We start from the raw sequence: 20,666 nt of genomic DNA, 5'->3' as shown, positions 1-20,666 counted from the left end.
AATTTGTTACTACTCATAAGATGAATTTACCTTATTTATTATAATACAAAAAACTAATACGAAATGTTGTCCACTTACATTTTTGTGCCAGATAAATTTGAGTAATCCTACGAGGTCCTGTGACCCCAAATAATACGGTGCTGTGAAGTAAAAGTTGTCGACGCTACGATGTATAGGTTGTTGCTGCTCAACCGGCCTCACAAAGCATTTTCAACTTGAAGCATGCAACGGACAAGCACCAAGCCGGGTATTGAAAATGTCAAATGCCAAATACCAACAAAGAACAAGCCACGAAGAGTGCTTGTACCAGTACGACAAGAGTACAGAACCTTTCGACAAGGAGCGGCCGAAGGAAACAACAATCGAAGCATGAACGATTATGGTGAGAGGAATTTTTCTTAAGGATCGCTTATCATCGACCCTCAAGAAAAGGGGCAAATTGTATATACCAAATCATGCATCGTACACGTGGACGCTGATTAGAAGTCGCAGCTGGATATAAGCATACAACGGCGCACACCGAATCAATTCTAAGTTAGCTTAGAATCTAAGCGGATGTCATTTTTGTAAATAACTAACATCCCTTTTCCTTATAAATAGGGGAAGATAAGAAAGAGAGGGGGAGAGAAACCCAATACCTCTGAAGAGAGGAATAATAGCTGGGTAGTATTAATACCTTCGTTCTATCTTCTACCTTCGTTTTACCTTCGTTTTACCTTTGGAACCTTCGTTATACCTTCGGAACCTTCGTTATACCTTCGTTATACCTTCGGAACCTTCGTTTTACCTTCGTTATACCTTCGGAACCTTCGTTTTACCTTCGTTACATCTTCGTTATACCTTCGTTACATCTTCGTTATACCTTCGTTATTGAAACTTTCACTGAACATCATCATCATTAATGGGGTTCATCACCCTTGTAACAGATAAAGATCATAATAAAACTCTTTTACCCTCCCGTGGATGTAGACACTCCGATGTCGAACCACGTAAATTATGGTTGTGTGAAACTATTGTTATTTATTTATTTATTTAAATTCATCTTCTACTTGCTGTTTTATGGTTTAGAACTAGATCCAATGATCTTGTTCGTTTGGTTGTTGCTACTAGAAAAATGGTAGTAACAGAGGTGAAACAGTTTGTTGCGGTACCAATCCCAGCTACACTAGGTTTCCTTATATGTCTAGGTTATATTTAGTTGATTTCCCCTTTTAGCCATAACTTGTTGCACAAGTTATTTTACTATAAGAAGCTTTCAATTGTCTTTGGAGAGGATCATCAATAAAAATATGTTAATCTCAAACAGGGTTCCAGTAATTTATACAGCAAAGGATTGTTAGCCCAATTCAAAAGGCTTTATCCAAAATTCTTAGTTTTATTTGTTCACAGGAACTAGTATCCTAACATCTGGATCAGAGCAGAATCGATCAAAAAGACGCAATTTTTTTTTTTTATGATGCCTAAGTACACAGAGGAAGTTACTGCTTTGCATGATCAGATTACCGAGGTTACAACCAAACTGGATGACATATCATTACGCTTCCAAGAAAGCATGGATAACCTAACGGACACAATCACTAATCTTCACCTGGCTGACAGTACCAAAGAACGTCAGAGAAGAGAAGATCGTGCATGTGAGCTTGCTGCTGCTAATGCACAACTCACGGCCTCCATTACTACGTCCTTGGAGACATCTTTGCGAGCTGTGTTCACGGAGCTTTTACCACAACTGCGAGCTGGAAGACAGCCTCCAGGTCCAGCACCACAGGTTAATATCCCACCACCACATCGCGACGCCCCGAGACCTGTTATCAAGTTTCCAGTTTTCTCTGGTGAAGACCCTGATGGGTGGATCTTCAATGCCGATCAATACTTCAGTGTTTACACTGCGGAGGATGACCTAAAAATTATTGTTGCCAGTGCACACCTAAAGGGTGAGGCTAATCAATAGTTTCGCTGGAGGAAGAAACGAGTCGCTGTCACAACTTGGGATCAATTTTGCACTTTGGTCCGTGATCGATTTTCACCTGACAAATTTGTGGATGCTCGAATAGTCATAGTGGAAATTGAGCAAAAGGTTCCTGTCAGACAATTTATTCCGGAGTTCGAGCACTTGTGTAATTTTGTTGACTTTGAGGATGAATATTTGATTAAGTGCTTCATCAAGGATTTAAAGCCCCACATTGGCACTACAGTTCGTTTGTTGGCACCACAAACTTTGGATGAAGCTTTTACTAAGGCCATTCACCAGGAAGAGGCTTATGCAGCTGCTTATAAACCTCCACTCCGCACACCGTACCGCCCTCCTCCTGTTCGTTCAGCCATCAACACTTCACCAGCTCCAAAGTCGACGTTGCCTTTTGGGTACAAGAAGTTATCCTGGGAAGAGATGAAAGCTAGACGTGAAAAAGGTCTTTGCTTTAATTGTGATGAACAATTTCAATCAGGTCATGTGTGTCCTAATGCTAAACCAGGTTTTTTGCTTCTGGAGATGGGCTCTTCATCAACTGTGACCATCCCTGAGGATGAAGATACAGATGCTACGGCCTTTTCCCCTGAACCTAGTAGTTCTCCTGCACTATTGCCTGATGACACAGCCCCTACTATATCCTTACATACGCTTTTGGGTTCAACCTTTCCTAACACTATGCGCGTAACTGGGTTTGTTAAGTCACGGCCTATTACACTCTTGGTGGATTCTGGTTCAACTCACAACTTCATGCATCCGGCTATCGCAAAACAGTGTGGTTTTGCAATCTCTTATGGTACTACCCCTTTGCGTGTAACAGTGGGTAATGGTGGTCATTTGGACACTAAGGGCTCTTGCTCCAGAGTCCCTCTTACGCTGCAAAACAACAACTTTGTTGTGGACTTCCATCTTTTGGAGATCAGTGGCTGTGATGCTGTGCTCGGGGTCCAATGGTTACGCACTTTGGGAAATATTGAATGGGATTTCGATAAATTACTCATGCGCTTTTCTGCTAATAACAATACCGTTGTTTTACAGGGTACTCAGTCCTCGACTGTCTTGCTCATGGACGCTTCACCAATGCAACGTTTGTTACACACTGAGCCATATGGGTGTTTATTTCGCTTGGAATCATCCACAGCTGTTGCAGATTTTTCTCAGGCGCTGCATCCTCCAATACGGGCCTTGGTATCTCAGTATGCAGATATTTTTGCCACTCCTACTACATTGCCGCCGGCCAGAGCCCGTGATCATCGCATTCCTTTGCTTCCAGATTCTACACCAGTCAATGTTCGGCCTTATCGTTATCCTCACTTTCAGAAAGACGAAATTGAGAAGATTATTTTGGAGTTACAACAGGCTGGGTTCATCAGATCCATCTCTAGCCCATATTCTTCACCTATTTTGATGGTCCGGAAAAAGGATAGTTCCTGGCGTATGTGTGTGGACTACCGTGCTCTAAACAAAGTTACAGTGAAGGATCGTTTCCCAATCCCTGTGGTGGATGAATTGTTGGATGAGCTGCAGGGTGCGCAAATATTCTCCAAGCTGGATTTACGCTCTGGTTATCATCAAATTCGTGTACATGATGCCGATATTCCTAAAACTGCTTTTCGTACTCATGATGGCCACTATGAATTTTTGGTCATTCCTTTTGGATTATCCAATGCACCATCTACTTTCCAAAGTCTTATGAATCATGTTTTCCGAAGCTACTTGCGCAGGTTTGTTTTGGTGTTTTTTGACGATATTTTGGTCTATAGTAGCACCATGGATGAGCATGTGACACATTTGTCAATTGTTTTTAATATTCTCCGTGCTAATCAGTTGTTTGTTAAGCAAACAAAATGTACTTTTGCTACATCCTCTGTGGGATATCTTGGTCACGTTATTTCTGCTGCGGGAGTTTCTGTGGAACCGGAAAAAATACAGTGCATTCTGTCTTGGAAACTACCTCAAACAGTTAAAGAACTTCGGGGTTTTTTGGGTTTAGCCGGATACTACAGGAAATTTGTGAAGGATTTCGGCTTAATCAGTGCTCCTCTAACAAAGTTTCTTAAAAAGGATGCCTTTGTTTGGTCTGCTGCCGCTACTACAGCTTTCCAGTCACTTCAACAGGCCTTAATTTCAACGCCTGTTTTAGCTCTTCCAGATTTTTCTCAAGAATTCTGCTTGGAATGTGATGCTTCGGGTACTGGCATTGGTGCTGCTCTCATGCAATCTGGCCGTCCTATTGCATTTTATAGCAAGCCCATTACAGGTAAAAATCTGAATTTATCTGTTTATGACAAGGAGATGCTTGCCATTGTTTCAGCTGTCAATAAATGGAGGCCATATCTTTTGGGGCGCCATTTTAAGATATATACAGATCATAGAAGCCTTAAATATTTTTTGGAGCAGCGCCTCTCTTCTATTGAGCAACAAAAATGGGTGACTAAATTATTGGGTTATGATTATGAAATCATCTATAGAAGTGGTTCCTCTAACAAAGCCGCATATGCTTTATCCAGGATGGTGCTTCCTGAACTGTTAGCCATCAGTACACCGGTTTTCTCTGGCATTGATGCCATTGTTGCTGAATGTCATTCGGATGTTGAACTAGGTGCTTTAATTACTGCCTTACAACTCAACCCAGCTTCCAAAAGGAATTACTCATATGTTGCGGGTATTCTTCGTTTTAAAGGCCGAATAGTTGTTGCTTCTTCGTCAGAATGGTGTACTAAACTCCTTGATGAATTTCATTCTTCACCCATTGGAGGACACTCGGGATATTTACGTACCTTCAAACGTTTGCAACACAACTTTCACTGGAAAGGTATGAAAAAAGCCATCAAGGACTATATCCTTCGCTGTGAAGTCTGCCAGCGTAATAAGTCAGAATCTGTGGCTCCTCCTGGCTTATTACAACCATTGTCAATCCCCTCTGATGTTTGGATGGATATTTCTATGGACTTTGTAGACGGTTTTCCATCATCTCAAGGTAAGACTTCCATATTGGTTGTAGTTGATCGTCTCTCTAAATATGCACATTTTGTGGCTTTAGCTCACCCATATACAGCAGCTACAATTGCTGGTATTTTTGTACGTGAGATAGTTCGTTTACATGGCATGCCACGGACTATCACCAGTGATAGAGATCCCATTTTTATGAGCAGTTTTTGGGACTCTTATTTCACACTTCAAGAAACTCAGTTATGCAAGAGTTCGGCTTACCATCCTCAGACTGATGGTCAAACGGAGGTTACGAATCGTACATTGGAGTGTTATTTGCGTTGTTTTGCTAGTACTAAGCCTACAGATTGGTATACCTGGTTGCCATGGGCGGAATGGTGGTATAATACGAGTCATCACTCAGCCATCAACATGTCTCCCTATCAAGCTGTGTACAGCCGTCAACCACCAACGATTATCTCCTATGTCTCGGGCTCGTCTGCTGTTCATGATGTCGACAAGAATCTTCAGGCCAGAGATCATACACTCAAGCTTTTGAAGTCTCATTTGACTGATGCACAGACTCGAATGAAGGTGTATGCTGATAAACATCGTACTGAACGGGAATTTCTCCTCAATGATTTTGTTTATCTACGACTTCAACCCTACAGGCAGGTTACAGCAGCCAGTCAGTCCTTCTCCAAGCTATCTCCACGATTTTATGGGCCTTTTCAAATCACTGAGCGCATTGGCCAAGTTGCTTATCGCTTGAAGTTACCAGACACTTGCCGCATTGATCCAGTTTTTCACGTTTCACAGTTGAAACTGAAACTTGGGAGTTCAAGCACAGTTATTTCTACACTACCAGATGTTGTTGATTATGACAGGTGGGAACCAGACTCCATTCTCGATCGCAGAATGTACAAGAAGGGTCTCCAGGCTGGTACTCAATGGTTAATTAAATGGAAGAACCATGCACCTGAGGATGCTGCCTGGGAAGATGCAGATGAGATAACGCTACGTTTTCCAGCTCTTTTGGCTTGAGCACAAGCCAGTTTACATGGGGGGTGGGATGTTGCGGTACCAATCCCAGCTACACTAGGTTTCCTTATATGTCTAGGTTATATTTAGTTGATTTCCCCTTTTAGCCATAACTTGTTGCACAAGTTATTTTACTATAAAAAGCTTTCAATTGTCTTTGGAGAGGATCATCAATAAAAATACGTTAATTTCAAACAGGGTTCCAGTAATTTATACAGCAAAGGATTGTTAACCCAATTCAAAAGGCTTTATCCAAAATTCTTAGTTTTATTTGTTCACAGGAACTAGTAAATAACACAGTTCGCTTCTGTATTGATGGAGGACCAATGAGTTTAAACTCATTAGCAGTAACAGCAGCAGCGGAAGACATTCTGAAGATGATTAGGGTTTTGAAAACGAAGAAGATTAGGGTTGGGTTTTATGATGGAAGAAGATCAGGGATGGGTTTTGAGGATTTGATTGTTTTCTGTGAGAGAAGTTTATATATACAAGTGGCGGAAGAATATTACTTGGGATACAAGATACTGCAGGAGTTTAGGGCGGTTATGGTTTCCTACTCGGCAAAATTGCTAACCCTAAAGAATCACGGTTGACAACATGGGTCGGGTACCTGTTAAGCTGTGGCGTATGGGCATCCAATTCAATGGACCAGTAAGGACAACTGGTGCTCCATCTGCTCCAGGATGACAGTCTAGTGAATACATGACATATATCCAATATCAAATTATGCTCCTAAGACATGTTAATATGGACTGCAAGTCTACATCTCCTTGTGCATGTTACATTAGAATTAAGAATCTGAGAACAGATCACTTTATTTTTGAATATAGATAAGAAAAGAAAAAGTGAATGTACTCGAATTCTCAACAAGAATACCTGAAGTGTGTCAATTTTACAATATCTTTTAACTCTGAAATGGATCCTCTTGTTGGCATTTTCCAATCTGACAGTTCCAACACCCTCATGCAGAAACCCACAAATGATGTTATAAAAAAGACTTCAAACAAACATATTGATGACGGGCACCAGTAGATCCTCCTATCCAGCTAAAGAATGGGGAGCTTCTTAATTCCCATGGACAAAAGGCCAAAATGCTTTGCCCGCTAGCCATTTGCTGGATATGAGGTGAATATGCCTCTGCCTGGAATTGAGGGAGAATCTTTCCATTTTCTTTTAAGGCCTGTTACATGGAAGAATGATTCATACCCATGTTACATGGATCAGAACTGACAATATATATTTCACAAAATTCTTGTCATAAACCAGTACTGACTACTTCATGCTGGGCAAGAATTGCTAAATGTGACGGTGGCTTTGACGGATGTTGCACATGAAACATTTGCTCAGTGGTTATTCGTCTATTAGTTGTGAGGAAGTTTGAAGTTCTTATGGTCGATAAATTAGTGTAACTACACTCATAAGAATCTCCACACATGAAGTCTTCAGGTCACAACAATAGAGTATGATACAACCCTCATGAGTTTTGTACACAGAACTGTACTGCTCTTCATAAAGCCACATGGTTTAATATCTAAGCAAAACTAAACCCTTGCTTCCAGCTAAATGACTAGTAATCACTCTCCGCCTCATATCACGAACACGGAAAGGTGGTTGACATTACCTGTAACTACATAAACACCTGGCTATTTTACATTATATGCAGTTATAGTCATAATGAGATTAAACAGTTAGCAGGCCTAAGCGACAAGGAGTTCTACATATAGAGTGGACTACCTGTCAAGTGTTTCAGCAAGGAGTTCCATTATGAGCAAGAAAGTAAACAAATAGAAGAAGAAAGCAGTACCAGTAGTAGGGAAAATGCTAAAACGACATTAACATCATGAAATCATTCGGCTTGTCCGTTTCTTTCACCTAATTGACTAATTCTATTTCCTTCATTCCTCCCCTGAGAAGCTAAGTATCAGTTATTGGAAAAACATGGAGAACTACACAAAACTCATTTCTTTCTTCTAAGGAATTGGATTTATAGAGGCCAGCAACTGCATTTCGGTCATACACTAGATTTTGTGGACATATGATTATCTATATATGCAGCCAAACACCATATTCAGAATTTTTGAACCAGAATAGAATTCATATTACCCAACTTTAACAACACTAAAATCATTTTATGGTGAAATTTGGTGTCTAAAAGTGACTTTATCGCTATAATATGAAAAGAAAAATCGACCGAACATCATATTTGGATTCCCAAAATCTACACCTAGTGGCTCTCAAAACCAAGTCTATTGTTAAGCTTCTTCTTTGAACAAAACTAGCTTACTAAAATACGTATCACACTGAAATTTAATCTAGGACACTGATAAAGAAAGAACAAAAAGAAAAACAAGGTAGCTCAGTACCAATTTGGAAATTTACAAAGAAAGCTGATATTCATAATGTAGTAAGTAGTAACACACACTAACATTGATTTGGAAACTAGGGACAGCTCATTAAGTACCATTTTTAGATTAGAATAGGTAACATTACATATATATATATAAATGATCTGAAAATCACAATGAAAACATACCAGATTATATAGGTACGTGCAGATCTCTTTCTTCCTACTGCCGCTGCATCCGCTGATCACTGCATTATGTATCTTCTCCTAATGCTTTCAGTGAAACCAAGGTGTTCACATGAGGTTTTGCTTGACGGATATCTTTACCAAAATCCACAAGCAGCATTTTGTAAGGAGGTTTTGGATCATAACGCGTGACCTTGGTATCCGAGTAACATAGAACTTCGCCAGGAAACTAGATTACTGCCTGGATCCAAATCACTTAAACTGAACTCCTCACTCCAACTCCATGCCTCATCTTCCTTCTTTTTTCATAACCATATGCTAACAGTTTTGGTCTTGTCTTGGTCGGTAGCAATCATATAATTCCCCAATAACCCAAGTCTAGGATCCCAACCAGGCATCCCAGGAAGCGAACAAGCAGACGATTCATCAAAAATTTCATCAGCTAAGTTAAATGCTGTGATTATCCCTGTCTAGAGCATCCAATAATTGCATCCATTGGCAAAAACACCATATGTGCATAAAAGTATTCTAAACGGTTTCCATGTCTCCCCATGTGTCTCCACCCCTTGCCACTTCCAAGAGTGTAAATTTTAACTTGTACAACTGGAAGTTCTTCTAATGCCAACTTGTACATTCTAAGAACCTTGTATTCATTAGTAGAAGAAACATAACCGAATCCGCTTAAACAGAAAATCATCAAGGTAAGCCCTTGATATTGATCTATTAAATTTTGGAAGAAAAACAGATTCTCTAGTTATGGGGTTACGAATATAAGCAGGTTCCCAGCTGGGACAATTATTATCAAGTCATGCACTTGCCACTTACCAGTAATCCCCACAAGAACATGAACCACTCTCGAACCGATGAAAACGAATGCGATCCCTCATGACAATCACCCGGTTTAATAGTCTTGAAACCATTTTCAACCAACAATGACAGTCGCAGCAAGTCCTAAGGTTTTTTGAGATCCTAATTTCAGTTCCCGGACTTGTTTTTAAAACCCCATAAGCAGTTGCAAGTTTTTCACTGTGACAATTCAAATTTCCCTCCTTTTCCTCCTCTGAGACATCCATTAATACTAACTCAATTGCAGGAACATAACCATCAAGTTTGATCCTTGCATTCACTCTTTCCAAAACCTTATATATCATATCGGACTCAGGAACCGACCGGTCACCTGCTTTGAATTGATGAATAACACCTTTAACTTCAATCCAACTCAATCCTTGATTCTTTCGAAATCCATTTTTTCTCATCCCTTCTCTCATTCTCTCAGCATTATCCCATCTTTTTGCCGAAGAGTAAATGTTTGATAACAACACATAATCTCCACTTCGCAGATCAGACGACATTTTTCCAGCTGCTAGTTCACCAATCTCAGGCTTTCCATGAATTCGAGAAGCACTCAACAGTGATCTCCACACAACTACATCTGGCTTCATTGGCATTGTCTGTATCATCTCACGAGCTTCTTCCAAGAGACCTGCTCTGCCCAAAAGATCAACCATTGCTCCATAATGTTCAATCTCAGGCTCAATCGAGTAATTCTTTCTCATTGAATTGAAAAACTGGCGACCTTGTTCGACTAGTCCGCAGTGGCTACAAGCAGATAGGATTCCAACAAAGGTGATTGAATCTGCTTTAATATCTTCTCTCTTTAAACGAGTAAAGATTTCGATTACTTCCCAAGCAAGTCCATTCATTGCTAATCCTGTAATCATCGAATTCCAAACAGATATATGTTCTCGTTTCACGCTTTCAAATACTTCCTTAGCAGTTTCAATTCTTCCACATCTTGAATACATATCAATTAATGCTGAATTCAGTATATAATTTAGCTCAATCTGTCTTTCTGTCATCAAAGAATGAACCCATTTTCCATTACTAATAGCTCCAAGTCGACCGCAAGCTGTAAGAACTGATGCAAAGGTAAACCCATCTGGTTCAATACCAGAACTGAGCATTCGACGAAATAAAGTTACTGCCTCTTTTAGACTGCCATGTCTAACGCAGCCGGTTATCATAGAGTTCCATGAAACAACATCCCTATAAGGTGATTGGCGAAACAGTCGGTTTGCACTATCGAACTTCCCAGCCTTTAAATAGCCTGCAATGACCAAATTCACAGAAAAAAGACTGAAACCCCACTTGGGAATTTCATCAAGCAGACAACAAGCATAATCAACGAGTTGTTTATGAGAAACGTATATGGATATCAAAGAAGTTAAAAGAGATGGGTATGAATCAAAACCAGATTTTAACATTCTGGCATGGAACTGTACTACAGTTCTGTCATCTGATAAAATTTTGCAAGCTTCAAGTGCATGAGAAATGGTTTGAAAATCAGGCAACACAGAAGTCGAGCTGAAAATAGTCTGATAATCCAATAGAGCTTTTCGAGGAGACCCTTTTTCGAGAGATGCTCGAATAATGTTATTGAAGGTAATTAAAGAAGTAGTATTAGTAACAGATGCAGTGGAAGATGAGCAGGAGCAAAATTGTATGAGACATCTCATATCGAAGGAGTGGAAGAAGCAGCTAGTACTAGTAGTTACAATTGCCCTTCCCTAACCCTTTGTGGCTCAGTCCAAGCCCAGCACTTTGAACATTGAGAACATTGCCGACAAAATAAGGTCATAAAAGAAGTAATTTTAATAACCTTTGATTTAACAATAAGTGAAATAACCTTTTATCCTATTATTTTTAACAATAACCGAAGTGTACTCGATCAAAAAGTGTATTAACTAACTAATTAGACGTTAGTGGTTCAATTAAATTTATAGTTAGTGTTTGAAAATCAAACAAAATTTGAGTTGTTTTTCTACTTTTATAATCACCTAAGGTTAAGATTCAAGAGTAACCTAGCCGAAAATCCTATTATGGCTGAGTCTTTATCATTTCAAAATTTTCAGTCTTTATGGTTTCATTTCTTCAACGCGTAAGTGAAAACAAAATTATTACGGTCGAAAATTCATTAATTTTTTCTAACAGTAATGAAAAATTAAATATAAACAAATAGTCTATACAATCTCATTTTCTTCACATGTTGGTGCTTAACTTTTTTTTTCATTTTATTTATTATTTGGATTTTGTGAAAAATTTCAATCACTTGCTCTATTTAGTATAATCATAATACAGCGGCTTTACATTCCAACAGTTGGGTTTCACATGGATTTCTAGTAACTAAAAACTTGGTTATGGGGTCTTGATGTAATAGCAAATGTCTTATTTATCCTCCATCTAAAATAAAATCCTAAAATCTAAAATCGAAACTTAATTCTAATTCAAAAATCTACACATCATTTTCTTCTTAACTTCCTCTCCTTCATCAACCGTAAACTCTTCCCTCGTTTTTCAATTGAAATTATTTCATCGTCTTTGATCAATCTACAATTCGAAAAACTTATAATTGTCGATGGAACAAAAGCCAAATGATAGTTTGAAACACAAAATTACTCACTTCCCATCCATAAATCTGCACTAAAATCTTCTAACATGTTACTTTACGCAGCAACAATCATAACACCAAGTCCACCGATCTCCCATTCTTAAATATAATCGTAAAGAGGGAGAAAGCAAATAGATAAAAAAAAATCCCAAACCCAACACAAGAAATAGTTGAGAGATCGGGAGAATCTTCGTCAAGACCGAGTGTTAGTCCCGATTCAAAAAAAAAACAGTGGAAATCTCTGATGATAACCTCAAAATCCTAAGAAGAATTCCTAGCAAATTAACCAAGATTGATAAGGATCAGAAAGCAACATAAATCATTGAATTCAGATTTGAGAAACATTTCAAAAACCGATTTTATATTCAGCAGTAAATTTACCTAGTATACCAGAGAAACCAAAATCAACAATACCAAACAAAAAACCCAGAAGAGAAATGATTGATTTTCATCTTACAATTTCGCAAACGACCAACAATAATCTAATAGATCTCCCCATGAGAAACCCTAATTTTTGCCCATAAGAAACCCTAATATTTGCGGAACGGAAGACAATCATCTCAAACAAAAAAAAAAGAAAAGATTTCTAAATCTCTGAATTATTATCTGGATAAACCAGTAAATGAAACTCCTTCTCATAAATGAACATATTCTCTTATTTAATGATGATCTGCATGTAGACCAAATAGTTTTTCTATAGTGGAGAAAAAGAAAGGAATAGCCAAATCTCTCCCTCAACACCATAGAGTTTGTGTTGAGATATAAGGAACTATTATGCTACACAGTTTGAGCATAAACTCCAGATTTAGATCGACCGTACATATGATGCCACGCCACTCCTTCAACTAATTTCAACTTTGGTCTTTGGTGGGCTGGACCATTCCTGCTTTTTGATCTACGAAGAAAAACAAAAAATGAAGGCATAAGTTTTTTTTTTATTTTTAATAAACAAAAGGCATAAGTTTTGACATATGAAGAAAACAAAAAAAAAAAACAGAAGCATAAGAATTATCCTGACGAGAGAGAGGAATTTACTTAGGGAGGTTTGGTAGGGGTACAAATACCTTTTTATTATCCTACTATCTTAGAAGACTTCGTTGAGTAGTTATAAACCCTAAATAGTCAAAGAAAAAGTACTAGGAAGCAGAAATTTTATGTTTTCATTAAATAAAGAATAAAAAAGTTTAACGTGTTCCTTTTCGGTATAATAAGTCCTTTCTATAACTCTTTGGGGTTGTAGGAGTTATTGTGCCCACCCTGATTAAATATAAAAAAGAAGAAGAAAGACGGAGATCAGAGAAAAAGGTGGTGTAAAGTTTTTCTTTCTCAACGATAGAGATCACAGAAATACAATTACTACCTTGTTCTTGTTTTTCTTAAAGTTGTTTTTCTCTTTTGTTGTTTCTTTTTCCTATTTTTCTTTCAACCTAGCATTCATCCAATCAAAGAAGAGAACAGTTCAATAAACAAATAAACTTACACAGAAAAAAAAACGTAGAAAGTTGATAGTTTTTAATGGTTACCTGTTGTTGCGAGTAAGGCTCCATTGTTTATTCAATGACCTTTTGTCTTCTGTAATAGAAACTTCTTTGAAGAATGAAAGACAGAGAGATAGATCAGTAGCCCAGGAAAATCGTAATAACTCGTTAGTTTTTTATCTCTTTATTTAACTGTTCACAAACAAGATGAGACAATCAACAACAAAGTAAGAATCAGTAGTGGGCTTTGCATCAAGAACAGATTTTCAAAAACATTGAATATATGAAGTCAAAATTTTCATTGAGACAATTTATCAAACACTTGTTATACTGAGATGAGAGACAGTAGAGTTCTTACTGAGATGGGTCAAGTGGGCAAGGGATTCTTTGACCTTCGAACTTCGGGTTATGATTTCTACAGAATCTACGCAGAGGGAGATTAGAGGTTAACACAAATACATAATGATGAAGATGGGAAGTGGTAGCAGAAAAAAGTATTGTCAGAAACATCACATGAATGAAGTTGTTATCACTTAATTTCATAAAAAAATTAAGTTGCAGTAATCTTGCATAAAAAATTACCTTTTGAATTTTCTTTTTTAAACTTGTAATCAAATTGGGCCCATTTCTATTTCCGAATCCAACCCAAAAATTTAACACCTACTCGGTCGTCATTATATCAAAGAAAGAGGGAGAAAGAAAAATGGATCACTTACTTGGAGATTTGTTCCATGAATTTTAAGCTTCTATGCTTCATGATAACTATCAGCAGCTTCAGCCCAATTTGTATCTGATAAATCTCGTAATTAATCTTCTTCCCTTTCCGTTGTGGAATCGACAATGTTGAGTTTAGTCTACATTTTCACCGGCATCCACACCTTCTCCCACAGCAGCGATTTTGATCTTCTTCAACCTCAAGCTTCATATTTTAGAAACATTTCAAAACCCAATTTTATATTTAGCAGTGAGTTTACCAGAGAAACCAAAATCAACAATACCAAACAAAAAAACCAGGAGAAATTATCAATCTCCATCTTATAAACCACCGATAATAATCTAACAGATCTCCCATAAGAAACCCTAATGTTTCATCTCGGACAAAAAAATAAAAAAAAAGATTTCTAAAATCCGAAAATCTCTGAATATATAAATGAAACTCCTTTTCTTATTTAATGATGTACCAGATACTAGTTTTTTACAGTGTTGAGATAACCAATAAATGAACCTCTCTTATGAAGAAGAACCCTTAGTTTTTTACAGTGGAAATCAAATCTCTCACAACAACAAGTCTGTGTTCAGTCTTGTAAGATATCAAAAAATAGAAAATACTGTGCTATACCCTGAAGCATCAAGATTCGAAATGTGGATCTAAAAAATCAAGGAATATGATGTCATCATGTCCGTTCGCCTCGGCTAAATTCGAACTTTTGTCTTTGGTCCGGTCTGTTTCTGCCTTTTAACCTATCAGAAAAAAAAAAAACAACTGATAAGTTAGAGAGATACAGAGAGAGTTAAAGAGAGTGAGAGACATATTTCTATAGATAGATAGGGAGAGAGGAATTACATGTTGTGGTTTGGCTTGTTTTTCCACGTAAACTCTTTTGTCATCCTCATCACTGTTGTAGAACAATTCCTTTAATAATTCCTTCTGTAATACAAACATTATTAAAACAACCTAGTTAGTCAGAGAAGAAAAACGACAACAATCTTGTTCTTCCCGAAAAACAATTAAATCAAACCTTCTCTTCCTTCTCTTGTTTGGAATATTCTAGCCTATCCAGTCCAGATACATCTATTAATTCTTTAATTTTAGAGGACTATAAATTGTTGATAAAATGCCTGCTACGAAACTAACCGATGTATCGTGTTAACCCTTTCTCGATCTCCGAATGTTTCAAATTATTATTGGCCCACTTATGCTGAAACAAACAGTGGGAAAGAAAAAAAGTGAGACTTGAGATGATTAAAGTAAAACAATGAATATTTGTCCAAGAGAAGAAAAAATTAAGCATTGTATCATTTTTTTTTTTGTTTTTTGTTCATTTTACTCTTCCGCAGACTTTTATACCAGTTCTTTCTGTCCTCTTTACTTGCAAACTACAACATTAAATATTTGAATGAAAGTCATGATCGAGACACAGAGAAAAAGAAGAACTGATAACAGAAAAGAGAGGAGAAACTATTTACCCTTTGTGACTTAGCCATTGTTTTTTTCTTCCTTCGTCTTCTTTGTTCTTTTGAAAGATGGTAAACGCGTTTGTTGATCTTCAGTTCTACTTTTCATGAACAGATCCATAAGAAAAGCTAATTTTGACAAACCAGTGGAAATATCTGATTATAACCTCAAACCACGATCCATAAGAAACCTTAATCTTTAACGGAAGACAATCATCTCACCAATAAATGAAACTCCTGGAAATAAATTAAACACTTTTCTTATTGAATGATGATCTGAAGAACCCATAGTGTTTTTTACAGTAGAAATCAAATCTCTCTCGACAACAAGTATGTGTTGATTCTTACGAGATATAAAAAGAATATATTGTGCTATACACTCAAAATTCGAAATGTGGATCTAAAAAATCAAGGAATATGATGTCATCCTGTCCGTTCGCCCAGCTAGATTTGAACTTTTGTCTTCGGTCCGGTCTGTTTTTGCCTTTTGACCTGTCTAAGAAGAAAAACAACAAAAACAAGATAAGTAAGAGAGATACAGAGAGTGTTAAAGAGAGAGAGATATATTTGTATAGATAGAAAGATAGAAATTAGGGTTTGGTTTGTTTTGCCATGTAAAGTAACTCCTTTGCCATCCTCATCACTGTAGTAGAACAGTTCCTTTAATAATTCCTTCTGTAATACCGACAAATATTATTAAAACAACCTAGTTAGTCAGAGAAAAAAAAGACACTAATATTATTGTTCTTCCCAAAAAAACAACAATCAAATCAAATCTTCTCTTTCTTCTCTTGTTTGGAATATTATAATCTTTGTATTAACCCTTTCTCAATCTCCAAATGTTTCCAACTATTGTTGTGCCCACAAACAGTAGGAAAAGAAAAAAATGAGACTTTAGTTGATTAAAGTAAAACAATGAGTCCAAGAACAAAAAACAAAAGGTTAAGCAGGCGGTAACCCTACCATTTTCTTGTTGTTTTTGTTGCTCTTTTTAGTCTTATGCAACCTTTTGTACCAGTTCTTTCTTTCCTCTTTATTTGCGAACTAAACATTAAATATTTGAATGAAATTATGAACGTGATACAGAGAAAAAGACTGATAACATAGCAAAGAGAGCATAAAGTATTACCCTTTGTGAATTAGCCATTGTTTTCTTCTTTTTTTTTTTTTCTTCTTTGTTCTTTCTTTGAGAAATTAAGGAACCGATATTTTGGATAATTTTATTGAAAACTTTCAGACACAAAAGAACCAATTAACACAAATGACCTATAACAATTAATTTGGTCTTATCACTACGTGACAAAAATGATATTTTGAAATAAAATGGAACACCTCTTAACCAATTATGTTTTTTAATATTATTTATCCTTGTTTAACTAGTGTTAATTTGATTGATTAATAAATGATAAATCTTTTTAATATAGAAACCAACTGGTGTTTGATTCATCGCCAAAACATGATAAAAAATTTTGAAAAACAACCCACGATCGATGGATGTTCATATAATCGTAAACCGATTCTGGGTTGAAGAACATCCGAAATTGGTACACATAAATTGATATATAGTCCGTTTACAACAGAATCGGGATACATATCATAACATATGAACCGATTGTTGGAAAAAATACAGTTTTATATGAATATAAAATTACTAATAAAAAGGTTTTTCCAAAAATAAAACACCTTCCAAATTTTATCGGGTTAGGGTATTATATATGAAGAATTTTTTTTTATTGCACATATATATAGAAAAACCTCTCTTATATCCCCAAGGGTTAATAGTACTTCTTCTTCGTTTTTTCGATCTTTGATACAAGGGTTTACAATGCTAACGATTCGTGAGTTTTCCGCTGCCAAGTTCTAGAAGGACAAGTTTGAATGTGCTATTCAAGCTTGTTAAGATTGTTGTATCTTGGAGGCAGATGTACCCGTAGGGCTATAGCATCATCTTTTTAGAGTGTAGCCGGGCATTCTTGTCTTAAGGACAGTATGTTGAACATGCGTCTCAATCTACCATTACCGTTTTCTTGTTTCCATGATGTTTAGCAGGATGTTCAAGACATTAACAGTTGACTAAGGAGAACACACAAAAAATCAGATAAGTGCCTCTTATATTATTTAATTGTTTGATTAATTTTTAATTGTTATTATCCAACAATCTTAAGACAAGAATTTTTTTTAATAACAATTTTTCTCTGTCAGTTTCAATATCTAAAGATCATCATGGCCCTAACGAAGCAAAAGTCCGAGAGTTTCAAAGTCGGAGATTTCTTCATCGCAGTTGTTTTATGAGACTGTGCAAGGTTCTCATGAGTTTAAGATAAACGGATATTCTCATGCAAAGGAATGGGAGTTGGTAAATACAAGTCTAGTGGCAAATTCGCAGTTGGTGGTTATGATTGGAAGATACGTTTTTTTTTTTCAGACGGCTGTGATCATGCTAGCGAGGAGTACGTATCCTTTTTCATTGAGCTAGCTAGCCCTGGAGAAGTTAAGGGCATCAGTTGAAATCAAACTACTGGATCAACGCCAAGAAGGTCAATTTTTATCAAAACTTCACCTCCACACACGTTTAAGGAAGGAGTGGACTGATGGTACAGCTGAGAACTTTAAGGCTGCAACAAGCTTGGATCTACTTGGTCCATCGGTTTTCCGTATTTGGAATCCGATTACAAACGAGCAAGTACTTCTTGCTCCTAGAAGATATACTCCCTGTCCGTGTCTGTGGATTTTACTTCCATCCGCTTAAGAATGAATACTAAGTGGTTTGTGTACGTACGTCGAGTACTAAACCAAGATGGGACACTTTCAGATATATCAGTCGGTGCTTGAGAAAGAAAGGAGGGGAGATTATCTCGGAAAGACTGTTCAGGTGACACTGAATCCATGCCATTCATTGAGGCTCTGCAACAGCTGCCATTTTATTTTGGACAAGATAACTTCTGGCTCATTCATGTGAGCCTTATACCTGTTTTGGGTGTTGCTGGTGAGCAGAAAAAAAGCCTACACAACATAGTGTACGAGAATTGCGAGCACTGGGATTGAAACTTTTTGAACTTTAAAGTGAAGCGTTGGTCTTGATTTTTCATGAGTTGAATTTTTGAACCCTAATAAGAAAGGATCCTTACGGATGAATGTCAGCAATGGAGTCTTGGAAAGATCTCGAGTAAGAAAACAGAGAAGATGAAGAGTCGTTAGTTTGTGATGACACGGCAGGGTGGTGCTGCCAATACTGATGGCATATAATGAAACTCGAGAGAAAAGAGTCATGGTTTCTGTTTGATACTGGTTAGATTAAAGATGGAGATTGACCGGTGACTAATGAAGTAGAACATGGAGAAATAGGAGCTCGTGATGAAGAGTTATGCCAGTTGAGATGTTGGTTCATCAGGGATGCTGTTCATGATGGCAGTAATGTTGGTATACTTCCGGTGATTGCTGGAGTTGATCGTGGTGATGACGAGATCGAGATGAAGTCAGGGAGGCCGAGTCACGATGGAAAGATGAGAATCCCTTGCTTTGTTCCCAGTTGGTGTTCGGTTCATTGATTATCAGAAAGCTACGACATGTCTGGTACCTTCAGAGGTGTATCAACATTTGAACTTGATATTTGGGCTACACCAATTGAGAAACTAAGAGTAGTTGCTGATGCTATGACTGCTGAGATGCACGCTGGTCTTGCTTCTGAAGGGAAATTTGGTTGAGCAGGCGGCTGCTTATACAGGAGAGGATTTTGTGCAGGGGAATTTGGCTGAGCAGGCGGCTGGTTGTACAGGAGAGGATTTAGATCGACACGATAATTTGCATTACTTAAGGCAGTCGATGTGGTTTGAGCTTACTTCTGGAGAGAGTTATTACCGCCTACAAAAATTCGAGACTTCTAGTAGAAGGTTCTTTGCTGTGGAGAAGCTCTACGCAATGACTGAAGACCTATTCGACGTCCGTTCCTATCCTTCTTAAAAATTGACTCTCCAGGCCTATATTGAATTGTTGAGGGTTCCGGACCTGCTGGTTGTACAAAAATATTATTGTAAAGCGATTGCCGGAGCCATCAGGTGCTATATAGCATTGGCAGGTAGGGTGAGAGAGGCCCAAGTCAGTAAAGCTGTTGGAGCATGTGTTTATTGTCTGTGTTGAAGCGTCCTCGGCTTACAGAATCATTTGATGGTCATGGACTGTCCTAGATGCAACCTTAAACACCGACTTGTATGAGAGTGATATACTGCCTTTTAGTGGAAATGCAATACGAGTTGAGGACGAAAAATTTTGTGAGGTTGAATGTACTTAAGGGGTACAATTCTGTTTCAGTTTCTCATAATTGAATACCTTGCGAATTTACTTCAAAGGAAAATTATAGTATTGCTGATTCTAGTCTCTCACGCAAATAAGTGAAATGTTGCTCCAATACATCGGAAATAGTATTCTCAATTTGGAAGGGGTAGGAGGGTGGAGAATGTATCTTCACCCATCACAGCAAACATATTCTCCAGACGGTGCAGCACCAGCTGTTTTTGATGATGAGTACACGCAGCAACCACCTCATGTTTACGCTCAGCAAGGCGCCCTGTCTGGTTATAGTCAACCTACTGCTCATGAAGCACCTGGATATGCTCAAGGTGGTCAGGTTGGTGGTCATGTGCCATATGGGACTACTCAAGCAGGTTACGGTGAGCATCCAGTTCCCAGTAGTAGTGCGGGCTACCGGTATCCTGGGACTGTTGAAGCTGGAAACAACAATTATCCTTATGAATTGTTTGATGATTTTTCAGCTTAATTAACAATTAATCTCTGTGTTGAATCCCTGACTTGTGCTTGTATAAGCTATGCTAGGTGCCACACAGGAAACCACATAAGATCTTGTTAGTCAGGTAAATAAATTGCGTGCAAAGATGAGGCGATGGATGCGGGAACTGGAACACTAGATTGTGTCAATGAAAGTGAGTCCTCCATCATGCAAAAACATACCTGGCAGAACGAGTAAGTTAATTTACAATGCATCTCCTCATGCAAAGGTGCTATGGAAATCACGTTAGGCTTAACAATCATGTGACTATCTTTAAGAAGTTACTTAAGTTTGTACACCTTTAAAGTGAT

General features: G+C 37.7%; 1 protein-coding gene and 1 long non-coding RNA gene across 2 annotated transcripts; both read right to left on the bottom strand.

Moving 5' to 3' along the window:
* Positions 1-6,770: 6,770 nt before the first annotated feature.
* On the bottom strand, positions 6,771-11,027 carry LOC113355113 (pentatricopeptide repeat-containing protein At5g50990-like). Its single transcript, XM_026597892.1, has 2 exons — positions 8,475-11,027; positions 6,771-7,121 (listed from the first exon to the last, which is right to left on the bottom strand). Exon 1 carries the CDS (start codon positions 10,985-10,987, stop codon positions 9,293-9,295), a length of 1,695 nt encoding a protein of 564 aa, XP_026453677.1. The 5' UTR covers positions 10,988-11,027; the 3' UTR covers positions 6,771-7,121; positions 8,475-9,292.
* A 3,657-nt stretch (positions 11,028-14,684) lies between these two features.
* LOC113360826 lies at positions 14,685-15,292 on the bottom strand. The gene is made up of 3 exons (XR_003364814.1): positions 15,253-15,292; positions 14,962-15,045; positions 14,685-14,858 (listed from the first exon to the last, which is right to left on the bottom strand). It is a non-coding gene; the product is annotated as an uncharacterized LOC113360826 (long non-coding RNA).
* Between the last annotated feature and the right edge of the window lie 5,374 nt (positions 15,293-20,666).

Source organism: Papaver somniferum, chromosome 3, assembly GCF_003573695.1.
Source record: "Papaver somniferum cultivar HN1 chromosome 3, ASM357369v1, whole genome shotgun sequence".
NCBI classification, from domain to species: Eukaryota; Viridiplantae; Streptophyta; class Magnoliopsida; order Ranunculales; family Papaveraceae; genus Papaver; species Papaver somniferum.
This window is presented reverse-complemented; position numbering and strand designations above follow the sequence as displayed.